General features: G+C 22.0%; 5 protein-coding genes across 5 annotated transcripts; 2 read left to right on the plus strand and 3 right to left on the minus strand. All coding sequences in view use genetic code 6, as the record gives it.

Moving 5' to 3' along the window:
- Nucleotides 1-1219: 1219 nt before the first annotated feature.
- Nucleotides 1220-1450, minus strand: TTHERM_00658990 (transmembrane protein, putative; the record flags this gene model as incomplete). Its single annotated transcript, XM_001024100.2, has 1 exon — nt 1220-1450. One exon carries the CDS (start codon nt 1448-1450, stop codon nt 1220-1222), a length of 231 nt encoding a protein of 76 aa, XP_001024100.2.
- A 1113-nt stretch (nt 1451-2563) lies between these two features.
- Nucleotides 2564-5186, plus strand: TTHERM_00659000 (transmembrane protein, putative; the record flags this gene model as incomplete). The annotated part of the gene is made up of 4 exons (XM_001024101.2): nt 2564-3415; nt 3833-4436; nt 4764-5079; nt 5138-5186. Exons 1-4 carry the CDS (start codon nt 2597-2599, stop codon nt 5184-5186), a joined length of 1788 nt encoding a protein of 595 aa, XP_001024101.2. The 5' UTR covers nt 2564-2596.
- A 1988-nt stretch (nt 5187-7174) lies between these two features.
- Nucleotides 7175-8395, plus strand: TTHERM_00659010 (NAD/NADP octopine/nopaline dehydrogenase, alpha-helical domain protein; the record flags this gene model as incomplete). The annotated part of the gene is made up of 1 exon (XM_001024102.3): nt 7175-8395. The coding sequence occupies one exon, from the start codon at nt 7175-7177 to the stop codon at nt 8393-8395; it is 1221 nt and encodes a 406-aa protein (XP_001024102.2).
- Nucleotides 8396-11311: 2916 nt separating this feature from the next.
- Nucleotides 11312-12100, minus strand: TTHERM_00659020 (zinc finger, C2H2 type family protein; the record flags this gene model as incomplete). The annotated part of the gene is made up of 1 exon (XM_001024103.2): nt 11312-12100. Exon 1 carries the CDS (start codon nt 12020-12022, stop codon nt 11312-11314), a length of 711 nt encoding a protein of 236 aa, XP_001024103.1. The 5' UTR covers nt 12023-12100.
- A 2236-nt stretch (nt 12101-14336) lies between these two features.
- Nucleotides 14337-17113, minus strand: TTHERM_00659030 (hypothetical protein; the record flags this gene model as incomplete). The annotated part of the gene is made up of 2 exons (XM_001024104.1): nt 14337-15927; nt 16242-17113. 2 exons carry the CDS (start codon nt 17111-17113, stop codon nt 14337-14339), a joined length of 2463 nt encoding a protein of 820 aa, XP_001024104.1.
- Nucleotides 17114-17526: the final 413 nt, after the last annotated feature.

Below are 17526 nucleotides of genomic sequence, written 5' to 3' on the forward strand. Positions count from 1 at the left end.
CGAAATATGTAAGTAGGCCATTAATAATCTATGTACTATTCCACTGATTAAATATTTTAAAGGTATAACAAAATAGCAATAAAAATTAATATTACTAAAGATTTATAAGTATTAAAAATAGCGTAATCTATTTTTATACTTGCTAAAATCAAATAAATCGTTCTAATTCTCTGTTTTTAATAGTAATTATTTAAATTTGATTTACTGGATTTATATAAAATTTTAAATAAAAATATTGTAAATGATTTGCTGAACTAATTTATTAAATGAGTGATGTTGGTGTTTGTTATATAAATCAATACCTAACATTAATATTTTAACTTTTAAATTTTTTATTGGTTGATTGATTTGTTAATTTAAGTAATAGTACTTCTTTTTATAAAATCAATCTTTGAGATATAATTAATTAGAAATTAGATATAAATTGCTCATAAAATAATTAAAAGACCAGTAAATTTAAAAGATCGAATGAACTAACCAAAACTATAAATTTTTCAAAAATAGATAAAAATTGTGCCAACTTAATAAGCAGTAAATGTAATCATAAAATGCCTAAATATAAACACATAATTATTATAGAATATTTTATAAGATATAAAAATTGATATTTAAAAATAATTAAAAAATGATTTGTTTTATTTTTTTTTAAACTTAGCCAAGTAAATTAAAGCACCATTACCTAAGAATACTGTATCTTAACTTAAATAAAATATATTTTGTTATTTTTAATAAAAAATTATATTTGTTATTAAATAAACTAAATATGTTTTATTGAAATTCCATTTATTTACATTTTAATTTTTTTCATCAAACAAGAATATATTTTATTAAAGCACAAAATTTTTTAATTTTTTTACGCCAACAATGTTTGATTAAATTATATTCCCTTTTGTATTAGCCTTTTTTGAAATATCAGATGATTATTATAATTATCAAAATAATATTTTTTAATTATTTTATTTTATTTTTTAATAAATTTATATTTGTTTTACTATTTATCTTTGTAAAAATTAATAAATATAAAGTGAGCTTTTGAAAAAAATTAAAATTATTATTAAACACAAATTAATGGCATGACAAACTTTAATTATAATAAAAAACTAATAAGTTTTTATAAAGAAATAATAATTAAAAGACATTTTACAAAATAATTTTATGTTCAGTTAGATAAAAATTTAGAAATACAAAGAAAAATTGAATGATTATATTTTTAGTTTTTTCAATCGCATTTAGACATTCTAATAAGAAGAGTTTTACAAGAGCCAGAACAGCATTTAGAGCACTAGGAAGTGTTCACTTTTGTATATGGTTTTAGGCACCCTAGCAAATTATTTTCATCTGTATTTTAAGTATCTACTACTCTCTCTTATAGATAGTTATCTCCAGCCACGCTAGGAAGTATAAAAACAAATATAGAGATTATTATTAGCAATGTGTTTAATATTTTCATTTATTTAATTATTATCTTTCTCTATTATTTTCAATAATTTTGTTTCTATCTTTTTTTTTATTTTGAAATAAAAGTTGGTGAAAAAAAATTATCATTTCTGTAAATAAGCATTAAAGTTCATTAATATTTTGAACTTATTTAATTTAGTTTATTATAATTATTTTTTACATTTCCTTCTAGATCTTTCATAAATGCGTAAAATACTTTCTAAATAAAAAAAATAAAATAATTACTAAAATAAAAGTTAGCATTTATATTCAATAAAAAAATAATATTTTAAATTAAAAACACAAAAAAAATTAAAGAAATTATAGATAAAATTATTTTTTTATTCATTCTTATTAAATAGCTACTACCATTATAAATATAATACACATTAATTATTCTATTTTAACTCAAACCTAAATTGTAAAAGTCTCAGAGAAATATTATATAAACAAAAATTTATTTTTTTCTCATAACTTAACCAATTTTAAAGTAAAATTAATAGTAAGATTTTCAAAAATATTTTTGAAAAACTTAAAAAAGTTTTATCAAAAAAAAATAGAAATTAGTAAATTTTAAGAATATTTAAATTATCTATACAAAACTTTTCTATTTATCATCTTACATGATAGAAATATTTAGATTTTTATTTTATTTAGTTTCTATTTCTAATTCGGCATAAATTTATGATTTTTTTTATTCATTAAAATATGAAAGATGGATTTAAAATTAACTAATGAATTTAAGTATCTCACTTTACAATTCATCTATCTTTATTAAGCTATTAAAAATATCTGAGAATCTCATTTTTAGTTTTGCTAAATCTTTTAGAAATTTGTTTATTTTAAGTTGTTTGATACATGATTAATTCTAAGAAATAAAATCAGAAAAACATTATTTTAAACATAAAATAAGGTTAAAAAAATTATATTTAAAAGTGTTTGTTACTAAAAGAATTAGGAACAATTTTTTTATATTAAGAGCTTTCAAATGGAACTTACAGTTTTAAAATAAATAATTTATAGTTTTTTTACTTCTTTTTTCAAAAATAATATAAAGACTTTTTTAGAGGAGATGTTATTTTGGTTTGCAAACTAAAAAATACAAATTAGTAAAATTTTGGATATTAATTAATTAAAAAAAAAAATTAATATCAAAATAATGAAAAAAGTAGATATTTTTGGAAGCCAAGTTTCATTTAGGCTTAATGGAATAGTCTAACACAAAACTAAATTTGGGGCATTTTTTACTATTTTACTTTTTGGAATTATAGTTTATAGAATAATTTTCTTAATTTTTTAAGTTATTCTAGGATCAAACCCAAAAGTTTTGTATTAAGAAAGATAAGTTGACAATCCCAAAGCATTCATTATATCACCGCAAACTTTTTCGATGGCTATAGGACTTTTAAATACTAATTATACATATTTTGTAGATGAAAGAATCTTTACAATCTAAGGCATTCATCGAGTTAAATAAAATATTTTCAATTAAACAACAAATTAATATGATGAAGTGTTTACAGATAACTATTTTGACCTTGTTAATTGTACAAAAGACCATATTCCTGATGATAAATTAAGATCATATTTTGAAAAATCTTAACTTTACTCACATTTATGTCTACCACTAGATAAGTAACTTGAAATAGAAGGTTAGTATAATTCTGATAATTATTAGGAAATAAATTTTTACTTTGAAAAGTGTGTTGGAAATGGATGCTTAGATTAGAAATATATAGCTGATTTACTTAATAAACATTATATTGAACTTTTGTTTACTGATGTTTATTTCTCACCACAAACAAAAAATTATCCTTTTAATAGATATTCAAGGGATTTATACTGGTAGTCAAGCTAAAATTTACCTAAAGAAGTAAACATGTATATGAGAAATAACTATGTTGAAACTGATTATGGCTGGCTTACTCCTAATATCGTTACAGATATTTTTCCACAATACAGTTACGATGATAACCAAGTAAGTTTTTTTCTACTTTATTTAATTAAATTAGGAGAAAATAAATTTAGAGTAATGTTAACTATTTTTTTTATTTTCCAATACATTATCAAAAAGATCAATAATTGAAAGAGTAAGCTTGCTTTATTTTAATTAAAAAAAAAAAAACCTATTTTTTATTGACAGAAGATTAATTATAAGCTGTCTTTCCTCATTAATTAGGACAGCCGCCATCTTCAAATTAAAAAATTAATTTTGATATAAATTTTTAGTCAATTTTTAAAAAACTTTATCGAAATTTATTAATTAGATAGATAGAACATACATTTATGAGAAAAGAAAATTTTTTTAAATTTATTTTTTTTATGCTAAAGAAATATTTTAAAATTTATTAAAAGATTTTCATATTTTATTTTTATTTACACTTTTTAAAATTAGATTGTTGATATCTCAAATAACTTCTTCTTTCACCTTGTGATTAGGTTTGAGAAATAAAAAGAAAATTTATATTAAAGGAGTTATGATACTGTTTTTACAATTATGTCTTAAATAGGTGGATTTACCTAAATACTTCTAACAATATTTTCATTTGTATGCATAAAATATTCACAAATAGATCTAAATCGATCTTTAATAAATCAGTAATACGATTTTTAAGAAGCCTCTAACAAAACAGAGTAAACTAATTTTAGTACACCACTAATATAGAGTATTAAAATTAACAATAGTATTTTAGATTTAGACTAATAAAAAAAAGTTGATAAGCAGCTTTCTATATTTTCAAAAACTTGCATTTATAAAGAAAAAGCCTTTAATGATAAAAAATAGTTATCAACTTGTTAAATCAAGCAATAGAAATTAATTTCCCCGTAAAATTAAAAAATGGATACAATTAATAACAATTCTGTTTAATTAGAGCAGTTTAAGTAAAATAAAGAGTTTTAGGGGACTTAATAAACTATTGTTAATAAATAAAATGATGATAATACAAACTCTTCATTACTTTACAATCAATTCTAAAAGTTAAATGAAGTAAATAATAGTAATTCACTCAATTTCAATATATTTTCATATATGCTATCGTTTTTTAGTAGTATTTCTAAATAATTTAGGACAAAAAAGAAAATAATTGATTATGGGTTTGAGTAACTAAATATAAATTTAGATATTTAATATATACTGAAAAAAATGATGGAAATAGATAAACTTAAAAGAATAATTTTGAACGATGACTAGCTTAATTTATTTGATTATATTCCTAAGCCTAAAATAATTTATAAAATAGAGCAAAACTAAGAAATGAAATTTGAGAAATCTTAAATTTTTTCTTTTAATTAAAATTAAAATTGTTTTGAAAAATATAAAATAGCTAAATAAAGTTTTTAAAATATTTTTGCCAAAGAAAAATAAACTAAAATAGATTAAAGTATACTTAACTTATTGGATGAAAAAAAATATCAATTCTTTAGCAATTTATAATAGGAATAAAAGAATGTAAAATAGTAAAATATGTAAAGAAACTATAGCCAATTTAATCTAAAAAGATATATCAATACTTAAGAAGAAGATAATGATACCTTTAATATAGAGTAAGAAGATATTATCTCAAATGATAATATGCAAAAATATGATTTTAGACAATATTCAGGTCCAAGTATGTTATCTCATAATCTGAGTAGAAGTTAGTAATACAAATTTACTATTTTTTCATTTAAATTTATCCATTTTTTAATTATTAAAAAGCTTAAGGAGAAATAAGTTATTAGAAATCGATAAAACCGAACAATTATGATAAAATTATTTAATATTTTAAAGATATAATTTATTATTTTAGTGATTAAATAAATATTTGATTAAAACACCATTATATGGAAATTGAATTTTCTAAATGAAAACTATTTTATCATTTTGATAAATTTTTATCTAAAAAAATATTTATTCATACTATTAGTTCTTGATATACAGCCAAATGTAGGGATTTTTTAGTAATCAAAATTATTTTTTATCCACCTTTAAAAATTATAGCCTCTAGTGACATCATATTAGAAATGTTTTATAATTAAATCTAAGGTATTATTTAAGTCAATAAAAATATCCTTGAAACTAATAAAAAAAATTTTCAATTTTTTATTTTTATAAATTTTCAAGTAAGTTTGGTTAAATTTAATAAATATAAATTTAAAATGGTAGGTATATCAGGTATGATTACTAATTTTTTAACATTGCATAAGATTTTTTTGTTATTTATAAAATTATTATATTTATTTTTTGCTTCTCAATTTGATAATTTTGCAAAATAAAATAATAAATTTTTAAAGGATTATTAAAAAAATGTAAATTAATTTTACAATTAAAAAGATGTTACTTACTTTTCTATAAATTGCTTATCATTCATTAAAAAATCAATAAACTAAATTTTTATTTTTAAAGGATGAATTTATTAGTTGAAGAAAATATTGGAGAAGATTGTATTTTTTGTGAAATAGATAAATATACATAAATTAGTAACGTAAAATAGCTGTCTATTTATTTAAATAACTTCTGATAACATCGTCAGAGTATTTTTTTAAGTTATATTACTTCTATTTATAATTTCAATTCAGGCATAAAATTATAAAAAAACAAAAGGATTTCTAAAAATTTAGTGTAAGAATTGTAATTTAATTTATCCTTCATTTTATAATTTTATATGGTTAATATTAAATACGAACTTGTGTTTAAAAAAATATATAATAAAAGATTATCCTCACCTAAACAATAGCTAATTAGCTAAAACAATATTTACAAAACGTAATTAATTCTAAAATTAGTTAGCAAGAGGATAAAAGGTGAACTCAAAACATAATTTATAGTATTAAGTATTTTGTGGATAATATATATTAAGTGAGATCACTAAAAATAGATGATTACATTTCTAAGCGATTCATGTAAATTTTATTTTAATTGGAGGGCTATTTTATAAAAGTATATTATAAATATGATAATTATTTAAATTATTACAATCCATTATTTGTTTCATTAGAATAGAGAGGATAATAATAAATAAATAAATTTACTGATCTTATAATAATTTTAAAAAAAAGAGATATGTATTATTCCATGCTTTTTATATAAAATCCTTGTTTGAAAAAATGAGAAAGTTACTGTGCAACTGACAGGAAAATGTCCTTGATTATTCGCTTTTGCGCAATTTAATGAATGACGAGAATATTTTCTGAAACTCAGTTTATTTATTATATATTTGATGCAATTTAGTGTTTATGACAAATATCGCACACAAAATAGTTATTTATATATTGATGTCATCATATTCGACCTTTGCATCAGAAATCAAGATTAATGATTGATAATATAGCTTTTATGGAAATTAATATAGAAAGTTTTGTAAGTCAAAGAAAACTAAATCAAAATTTTTAAATAGTTGATTCTTGTTGATAAGCTTTAAATCTTTTTGGTGGGTAATTTGGAAGAATAAATAAATAGATCAATCAAATATAAGAATATTATTGGGATTGCATATTATAGATATCAAAGGAAGGAATTAAATAAAAACAGTAATTCAAATAGATTAAGCAAGTTTTAAATCTTACTGAAAGAAATGATAATATTTTTGAAAATATTCCAGATAATTGAAATATATCCATTTATAAACGTTGTGTGAAGATTAATTGTAAAATTATATTTAATAATTTAAGAAACAAAAAATAAAAAGAAAAATCTAAAGCAATATTTAAAAATAGGTAAAAAAACAACATAAAAAAAAGATAATAAAATAAATAAATGTCTACTGGAAAAGTTATTGAGGTCACAATTTGTGGTGGTGGCAATGGAACACATGCTTCTGCTGCTGTTATTAGCAGAACCAAGGAATTTAAGGTTAATGTTTTCACTCGTCGTCCTAAGGAATGGAGCAAAAATTTAGTAGGTATAACTAAGGGATCAAGCTGGGAGTCAAGAGGTAACTATGTAGCCAATTTGAATAATATCACAAATAACCCATCAGAAATCTCTACTACTGATGTCTGGATTATTAGTGGACCTGCTCACATTCATTATGGTCTTTTAAAAAGCATTGCTCCTTACGTTAAGCCTGGTGCCTTCGTAGGAACACTCTTCGCCTAAGGTGGTTTTGAGTGGATGTGCAGAGAAGTTTTTGGATAACGCTTATCTTAGTTAACTATGTTTGGTCTTTTCAACATCCCTTTCATCTGCAAGTCAGACGAATATGGCAAAAGTGTTCGTATCATAGGCCCTAAGGATTAGCTCTTAGTCGCTATCGAACCTGCTACTAGAATGACTGAAACTGTCAAGCTCATTGAAAAGATGTGGACTATTCCTACTGTAACACTTCCTAATTTCTTAACTTTAACTCTTACTCCTTCAAATCAAATTATTCATCCTGCTCGTATTTATGGTGTCTTCTAAAACTGGGATGGTAAGACTCCTTACGACCCCAAGTCTATTCCCCTTTTCTATGAAGATATGGATGAATACTCTGCTCATCAACTCGAGTTATTAGATAGCGAAATATAATTGATTAAAGAAGGAATTATGGGCAAATACCCTTAATACGATCTTACTTATGTCCTTCCCTTAAGATAACGTATTATCAAGCAATATGGCAAGTAGGTTTCAGATCCTACAAATATGTACACTACTTTCCGTACCAACTAAGGATATAAGACTGTTAGAATCCCTGTCAAAGAAGTCTAAGGAGGTGTCATTCCTAACATTGATGGACGTATCTTTTGGGAAGATGTCCCATATGGCCTCATGATTCTCCGCCAAATCGCTGACTTTGTTGGAGTCCACACTCCCAACATCAACAGAATGATTAGATGGCACTAGTAATTTATGAATAAATAATACATTCTCCCTAACGATGAACTTAATCAATCTCTTCTTGCAGAAACTGGTGTACCCTCAAGATATGGCATTACTAATCTTGATTAACTTATTGGTAGACATAGTACCTCTCACCCCACTTAGTCAAGACTTTGAGTGTGCTTGATGAGGATAAACAACATTTCTTTGAGAGAGATAATCTAAAAACATTTTATAATTACAAACAAAGGATATAAATAAGTAGGAAGAATAAAATTAATAGGCATTCAAGTAACTAAGTAATAAAGTGCAAACAATAATTTAATAATAATTGTATTGCTATCATCATTTAAAGAAAAGAAGAATAAGTGAGTTCTCCTAATTTTTGAAAAGAATATTATAAATAGCATAAAACAAACAAGCAAATAATCAATCAATAAAACTTACAATCAAACAAATAAATATTATTTATACCACATTAAACAACAAACATAAACTTAGTTTCAAATGTCTTTAAAATTTATCATAAATATAATTTATCTCTCATAATAAATAACATTAAGTGTATCATTTTTATTATTTATTTTATTTACTTGTAATCCCCTTTCTCATAATTTATATAAAAAATACAAAATAAGCAAGAAAGAAAGAAAGAAAGAAAGAAATAAATCAAACAAACAAACAAATTATTTTAAAATTTTATTTTTCTTTAACCTTCTATGTGGGAAAATAAAATAACAAAAGTAAATTAAAAAAATAAAAAATATTCCCAACTTTAAAAATAAACAAACAAGCCAATTGTTATAAATATTATTTATTAGCCTTTTTTATTTGCAAAATCAAAGATACAGTTGATTTGATCTACTCTTTTTAAAATTTTATTTTTTTAATTTGAAGGATTAATTTTTCATCATCTAGGATACTATCACATTAAATTTTAGACCATAAATAAAAATAAATAAATAGATAATATTTTGGATAGGATTCTTTTGATAACAATTGGCAATATCTTGTTAACTCTTACTTTATTAAACCAAAAAAAAAAAAAAATCCATACTATTAATCACAAATTTATTTATCTCATTTTTGAAATTTGAAATGCTAGATAGAACTAATGTCTAATTAAATATCTTGGCTATAACTATTACAAAGGCTTTTTATTATTGTGCATTTTTATATAGTATATCTGATAAAGTTTCATTCAACTTATAAAGTCTATATTAATCATAGATATTTAAAACATTTTCTCCTTCAGCTTAACAAAATCTGTTAAAACTTTAAGGAGCTTAGTGTGTAAGCCATCAGAATTAAGTAAATATTATTTATAAATTAATTTTGTATTTTTAAAATTAAACCTAGCTTCTAGATTTTTCTTAGCTTTAGAAATGCAATCTTATTTTAAGTTTACAACAAAAATAAATCGTAATAAGATGCTATTATATTTATTACTAATTTCTAACTTTTAAATCAAAATTTCATTCAAATTTTATCTCTCTAAAATATTTATTTTACTTGGTAAGTATATATTAACAAAATTATACTTATCTTTCTATATTTAACTCCATTTTAATTTAACAATTATTATATCTTCAATATTATTATAAAAACTATCAATCTAAAATAAAGTTAGATATAAATATGATGCTTCCAACACTTATTATAAACACTATGCAAATATAAAAAGTTAATATTTTTTCATATTTATTATTTATGAATCTCAAATTATATTATAATATCTTAATTAATTATCGATTGAGAAAGATATAAGCTCATTCAAATTATTTGGTTAATAATTGTTAATCAAACAAATTTAATTTATAAACAAAGTAATTAAAAATTTTATAATTTTGTTTCTTAAAATAAATAATTAAATTTTCAATTACATTGAAGTAAATTTCGTGAGAAGCGAAAGTACAATAAATAGCTTGATATAAATTAAATCTAAGTAATTTAGTTTTATTAAATACTTTAAAAACATCTTTAGAACTTTAACAACATAAAACTTATATTCTGAAAATCAAATTTACATGATTGTATATAAGAATAACTAAATGATTGGTTTAATTTATCTTAATTTTATTAATTATTTTGCTGATCTCATTTATGCTTTAATTTGCTATTATAGATATTATTATGGATTGAAAAGGCCATTTTTAAATAATTTAAATATTTTTGCACGTTTACTAATTCATTTATTGCTTTAAAAACCTTTTTACATTTAATCAATAAAGCATGAAGGTTTTAGCTAACATTTATTAATATTGGTTAGTTACTTGATTGGATAGTGCTTATTATATACTTATATTAGCATAAATCCATATGATTTTCATCATTTGTTATATAAAATGAGAGCTTATTAATTATTGTATAAAAGTGTATATAAACCAATAAAAATTTTAACAATCAATAGCAGCATTTGTAGAGAATAATTTTAAATGAATATTTATGTTTAATATATTTATAATAGCCAGATAAATTAAATAAATATTGATAAAGGTATATGATAAAGTTTATTTAAAACTTAGAAAAAGTCTAACAGGAACTTTAAAAATCATAACTATCATATAAAAATTAATGTAAACAATTTTAAAAATTATAAATTATAAAATAAAATGCTGTTATAAAATTTATTTAAGAGAATTTTTCAAAAAACTTCACTTTTTTTGATTTATGGCTTTAAAAATTAAATTACATTAATTCGCAGCTAAATATGTATTTTTATTATCAATATTTATTTATTAAGAGCTTTTAACAAATCTTTTAAAAGATGTGAAGCAAGGAAGAACTTCAATTATTTTTGAAGATTTATCTATAATGATCTCAATCAAAAAAAAATCACTAAAGTAAATTTTTGTAAATCAAACAAAAAAACTGGTTTCAATTTAATAAAAAAACAATTTGCTATAAAACGAATTTTAATATTGTAATATTTGATATCATTAGCATATTAATATATATGTAAACACAGTTTTATAAAAAGTAAAGTTTTATTTGATATTAAAACTTCGGCAAATAAATAATAGTAAAATTTTGAAAAGGTGTATTTCATACTTTTTACTTTTCAAATGAGTAAAAACTAACTCACTAACTAATTCAATTAGTAAATTATTCACTTTAAAAATAGAGATTATGTTGAATTTCCATAAAATCTTCTTGTTGATAATTTCCATAAAAGCCAGATTCAAAATTGTTTTAGTCAAATTAGTCTTAATAAGGGAAGTAATTATCTTCATCTCCCTGTTCTAGTTAGCAATCACCAACTTCAATATGGTTAAACTATTATGTTTAATCCTAAACTATTTCTGACTCTTAATCTTCATGTGCTTAGTAAATTTATTAAAGCGATTTAGTAGTATTTGGATTTTAATAAATATTTTAAGTTGGGCCTTCAATGGTTGTATTAATAATTTCATTATGTTCTGATGTGAATTACTGAGTCTCTAAACAGTCTATCTCTTATTGTTAAACTTCGTTTTATTATTTAGTAACATCTTTGGGTTTTCTACCTTGCTTCTTCTTAATAGTTTAAAAATCTGGATGATTTTTATGCTTTAATCTTATGTGGTTTGATAAAGCACCTTCGCTTTTTAGAGTCGTTCCACATTTACATTTTAAAACCTTAGGAAGTACTTTAGATTTATCTTTTATGATAGTTTAATTTCTCTTACCTTTAGGTCTTCCCAATTTTTTTTCAGGTTTATATCCTTCTATATCATTGTTATGCTTCAGCCTAATGTGGTTATAAAGTGAAGAGTTACTGTCATATTCAAATTCACCACATTTGCAAGGAAACAGTTTATGCATTGTAGCAGAATAGGTTTAAAATATTCTTTCTAATTATTATTATTTTTTTAAAAATTTGTGATATTAAATTAATTATAAAAATTGATTTGATTAATATAAATAAAAAGAAACCAGCTTTTCATTAAAGAAAAGAAGCTTTATTATTGATGAAAATAGAAAGATACTTTTTATCCACAAATGAAAAATTATAAAACACACCAAATATATTTAAAAAAATGAGTATAAGTTAAGCAAAATTTATGAGAAAGATAAATAATTATAATACTATAGTACATAATTTATAGTGATTTAGCATATATCTCTATAAAAATTAACTGGTGAAATAGTTTACCTTAAAATTTCTATCTTTTCCTTTTTATCCACTAATCACACAATTTTAATTACAAATTTACTTTTAATTAAAATAAGATAAAAACTTTGCTTACAGTTAACTATTTTTTATTTAATAAAAAAAAAATAATAGCTTTAAAAAAACCTTCAAAATAATTTTAATATTATCTATTTTATCTATATTATTCCATTTAATCATAAATATTATTTGTACAAGAAGACATATCTTTTATTTTTATAGATGTTTAATTAATTACTTATGTAAAAGTTATCTATATATCTATCATTCTATTTAAAAATCAAAACAAACCTTTTGATACATGAATAAATTAATAAGTTTCTAATTTGCAAATATAAATAATTAGTCATATTTTTGAGTTCTTTTGAAGTTTTAAAATAAAAAAGTACATAATTTGTTTTATTAACAATTTATTAATTGGAAAATTATTCTTATCATATTTATATTCAAGCGTAATTGTTCAAACTGATTTTTAATAACCTAGTTTAAAATTTTCATTTACTATTAATCTAAAAAGTTCAACTCATCTTTGTTTAACATTTTTAGTTTCTTTTTATTAGCTTTAATTTTATTATCATAACCTAATTAAACCTTATTAAATCTTAAATTAAGCTATTTAGCAAAATTATAATTTTTTTTTGAAGTTATTATATGCATTTAACTATTTGATAAAGTTAAGACAGTACTTTAAAATTTTTTCTAAAAGTTCTTGATCTTGATAAACTCGTATCTTTGGTTTATATTTTTTCTAGAGAAAAAATTTCTCTAATTAATGTATTTTTAGAGATTAAATTTAGGGATTCTTTAAAATTTGTAAAGATTGATATTTTTTATTTTAGGTTACAATCCATTCCATAATTATCAAAAAATTGTATTAAATGATGAACTAATATTACTTAAGTAATTAAATAACCACACAAATTATTTACTCTTAATTAAAATTAATTAATAGTTTTCTTCTTTATGTTTATGTTTAACTTTTAAACTATATGAGTAACTAGTATAAAAAATAAATTCATTTTTAATAATTTAACAGTTTTACTTAAGAATATAAAAAATTTATGTAAATACTTTAGTTTATCATTTACTTATTGCTTTTTTCATGATTTAATATTTTTTAATTTTATTAAACTTTCCAAACTTGAATGAAAATTTCTTAAAATTAAGTGATAAACTCATTTTATCGAAGTATTACTATATAAAAAGATAGCAAAATTACTTTGCATTAATTGATTAAATTTTAAAAAAATGAAAAATAAAAACTCAAAAAGTAGTAGTTGATTAAATAATAAATGAAAGAGACATGTTACTTTTATTTATGTATATTTTTTTCTTATTATATTCAAATATTTTTTATTACATAAATTACCAAATAATTATTGTAACTTGTAATAATTATTATTATATTCTTTCCCGCGAAAAAACGAGTCCTAAAAATATTAAAAAATAAAATAAAATTCTAAACCTATTTTCACTATTTTTGAATAAATATCATTTTAATTTTTCAAAAACTCTTTTAGTAATAATCGAAAGAAAAATAAAGGTTTAATTCTTTAAAATATAAAAATTATAAGGCTATATTTGCTCTCAATAAATTATTTTTTACTTTAAGTTAAATATATATTGTTATATGGCTTATATTGTATAATAGATTCTATCTATATTAAATAAAATTAGTTTATTAATTGATTTTCTTATTTATTTAATTAAAAAGATACAATTCAATTCAAATATAATATAATAATAGATCGATCATTTTAGAGTTGATTTACAAAAATCTTAGAAAAAATGTAATTTTGAATTTAAAACTATGTATCTTATTAGAAACTTAATTTTTATAAGACATTTATTTATTTATTTACTTACTTATTTGTATATTTTTATTATTGAGAAACCAATAATTTTACTTGAATTATAAATTTATTTTTATTTATATAATATAAAACAACAAAAATTTTTTTTATTTCACTTTCTTTTCTTCTTCTTTTTTTTCTTCTTATCCTTCATAAAGGGATTTTTTATTAATCCTTGTCCAGGATCTGGAATAAGCTCTAAATCCTCTTTATTTGTCAGGCCTTCTGGGACAATTATTGCATCTTTTAATTTTTTATATGGTACTGAAAGTTTATACTTAGCCATTCTATTTTTTACTTCGTGTACTTCCAGTAGTTGCTCCTTTTAAATTACTGATAGGTCGTTTGCTTCAAAAATTGCTGAAAAAGGTCTAAGCTTTTACATAACATCTCTTGAATACACTGATAAAGAAGGTTATATAGGTTCCTTAGATTAGTTTCTATTTTAACTTTCATAGTAAAATGACTATGAAGACTCAGATTAAACAGCAGCTTACTGAGTTTTTGATAATTCATTGTTATTAGCTGGATTATTAGGTTTAATATTTATTAAATTACCATGAAGTCTCTTTATCATTTCAATCTTTTAACGTTATGTATCATATTCTAGTCCTTTGAAGGGATGCAAATTAGTTTGATTTTACACTTTTGCTATACGAGGAAGAGTAGAAGTGAAATCAACACTTTTTTATTCAGGCTTTGATTAGACATGCAATGAATGAGGACGTCTTTTATTTTTAAATTTAGGATTGCTGGGATCAAAAGGACCATCTAATTCTTCATCATAAGACTCTTCATCAGACTTTTCTTTATCTGAGTCAGAATCATGTCTTTTTTTCTTATTTTTCTTTTCTTCTCTTTCCTTTCTTCTTTCCTCTCTTTCCTTCTTTTTTTATTCGATTCTCTTTTTCTTGTCTTCTATTTCCCTGATTTCTTAGAGGGCATTTTGCTTAAGAGCAGCTTCTTTAGTTTCTTAATCCAGCTTTTAAAGCTCTTCATTTGTTTTTTTATTAAAGCGATATTCGCAATCCTTAAATTTCGAACCATAAATATTTGAATCTATTTTTCTACTGATTTCTTTTTCTAATCTGCCTTTTGCAATAGACCATTCTTAAACCAATTTAATCATTTCTTCATTTTCTCTCTTCTCTTTTAATTCCTTTTACCTATTTTCATTCCACTTATTTTCCATTCTTATTTCGCGTACATCATCAGAAGGCTCATAGTAAATATAGTTGCTTCTGTGATCATACTTTTTATTTAAATCTCTAATAAAAGTCTCCTTTCCATATTCATCATTCGTATAATTTTTAATATTAGGTTAAAGAGGAGGTTTTTTGGGTTATCCATCATCCTTTTCAGCTAGAATTCCACTTAAATCCAAGTCTTCCTTTTAGCTCTTATCATCATCAGCTTTTTATTCTCCCTCCTAATTAGGAGTTGCTGCAGCAGGGGCCTATCCATCTTCTGGTTTAATTTCTCCAGCAGCACTTTCTGCTCTATTTGCAGCCTCTTCTCTCTTCTATTCTTCAAGTGCTTACTATTCTTCTTCTTCTTTCTTTTTTTTCATATCCTAGAGTGTTAAAGGCTTAGGATAAGTTACTCTTGAAAATTCAGAATCTTTCTTTTATGTATCAGCCAACTTAGTTAACACTTTAGAAGGATCATCAAAGCTTAAAACTCTTCTCTTATATTCTTTCAGTCTTTTTAAAATTAGTAAAATTAAAATTAATTTATTTGTCAAATAGCTTTAAAGAATTTAATGATAATTATTTAAATATTTATTTCTGTTTAATTAAAATTAAATAAGTAAATATTTTCTGTTTCATTTTTATATCAAAAAAAATTATGAATCTTCCTTAATCTAAAATTTCACTATATTTCTTAAAATAATAGGTATCTTTTAAAGCCATTTTTATTTATTTAGGAATTTATTTATTTACTTTTCAATAATATTTTAGTTTTGTTTAATAAGGATTTTAAGTAAAAATATATATATTATGAAGTTATTTTATACCTTACAGCAGGAGGTTCATATTCAGGATGTTTAGTACGAGCACATATATTATAATCTTTTAAAGCTTCTTGTACATATTCTGAAGGCATCTTCATCTTAGGACGCAGCCCAGCTTAAGATAAAATAGAAGTTACTTTAAAATGAGTTGTGCTTTAACTCAAAACTGATTATTCTTCTTTTTCTGGGGATTATTATCTGTTATCTAATATGGTTTAATCTCTTGTGCTTTCATCAAGGAAAGTTCTGTTGCCTATTACAGTTGATTCGTCGTTAAAATTAGGTAAAGTGTTAGCGGTAAAGGTCACTGTTATCTATTTTTCAAGAGATTTATTTACAGGTCTCTCCCTAGAGCTTGAGGTTTTACGATACTTGCTAAAATCTTTCATAACTCCTCTTAGTGTTGTAAGCATAAAGGCTGGATCATTTTCAAAAGGTTTAATTTCTTTCTAATCTGCCTCTAAACCTTCTAATTGCTTATACGCCCATTAATTAACATCTTGGGCGAAACTTCGTTAAAGTATTCTGTCTCTTGTAAAAATGACCTCACGAAGTAAATTATATAGAGTGCTAAAAAAACGCATTTTCCATGGCCCATTTTTCATTTCCTCCTTGCTTTTCTTGATTTTCTCTACCTCTGCATTATATTCATTAATTAGAAAAATGCAATCTTAAAAGTATTAATTATCATCTAAAAATATTGATTTCAATAAACGAGTATCAAGATAATTGTAAATGAACGATTTATCCCAAGTATATGTTTTATATTTTTCTATGACTGCTTTTGTGTTTTATTCAACATTTTCTTCTCCTAATCTTTTATGCAAACCATAAATTGGTTTCGGGAGATTAGAGCGAACTTGCGCCTATTGCATTCAAATTTGATGAACCTACAACAAACTAACAAATAAACAAACTACTAACTAATTTATTAATTTATTCTTTTGAAAGAAATTTATTATAAAGAAAAGGTAATAATGATAACAATTATGCATCCTAACGTGAAAAAAATTCAATTAAAAATCAAAGTGATAAAGCCAATAACACAAGAAAAACAAACACTTAGCATTCATTAATTATTGGTATACGAAGTTACTAATAAATTTAATACCTCCAATACAAATTTCTTACAACCACAATTAAGTTAATTATACAGATTACCATTCCTTTATCCTAATATATTTAATAATTTTTTTTATATTATTTTTATTTAGAATCTAATCATAAATCAAAAACTATTGGCTATTAAGCATCTTTTATACATTCATATTTTAGTATTTTTGAATAT

This window comes from Tetrahymena thermophila (assembly GCF_000189635.1).
Source record: "Tetrahymena thermophila SB210 genomic scaffold scf_8254402, whole genome shotgun sequence".
Taxonomy (NCBI): Eukaryota; Ciliophora; class Oligohymenophorea; order Hymenostomatida; family Tetrahymenidae; genus Tetrahymena; species Tetrahymena thermophila.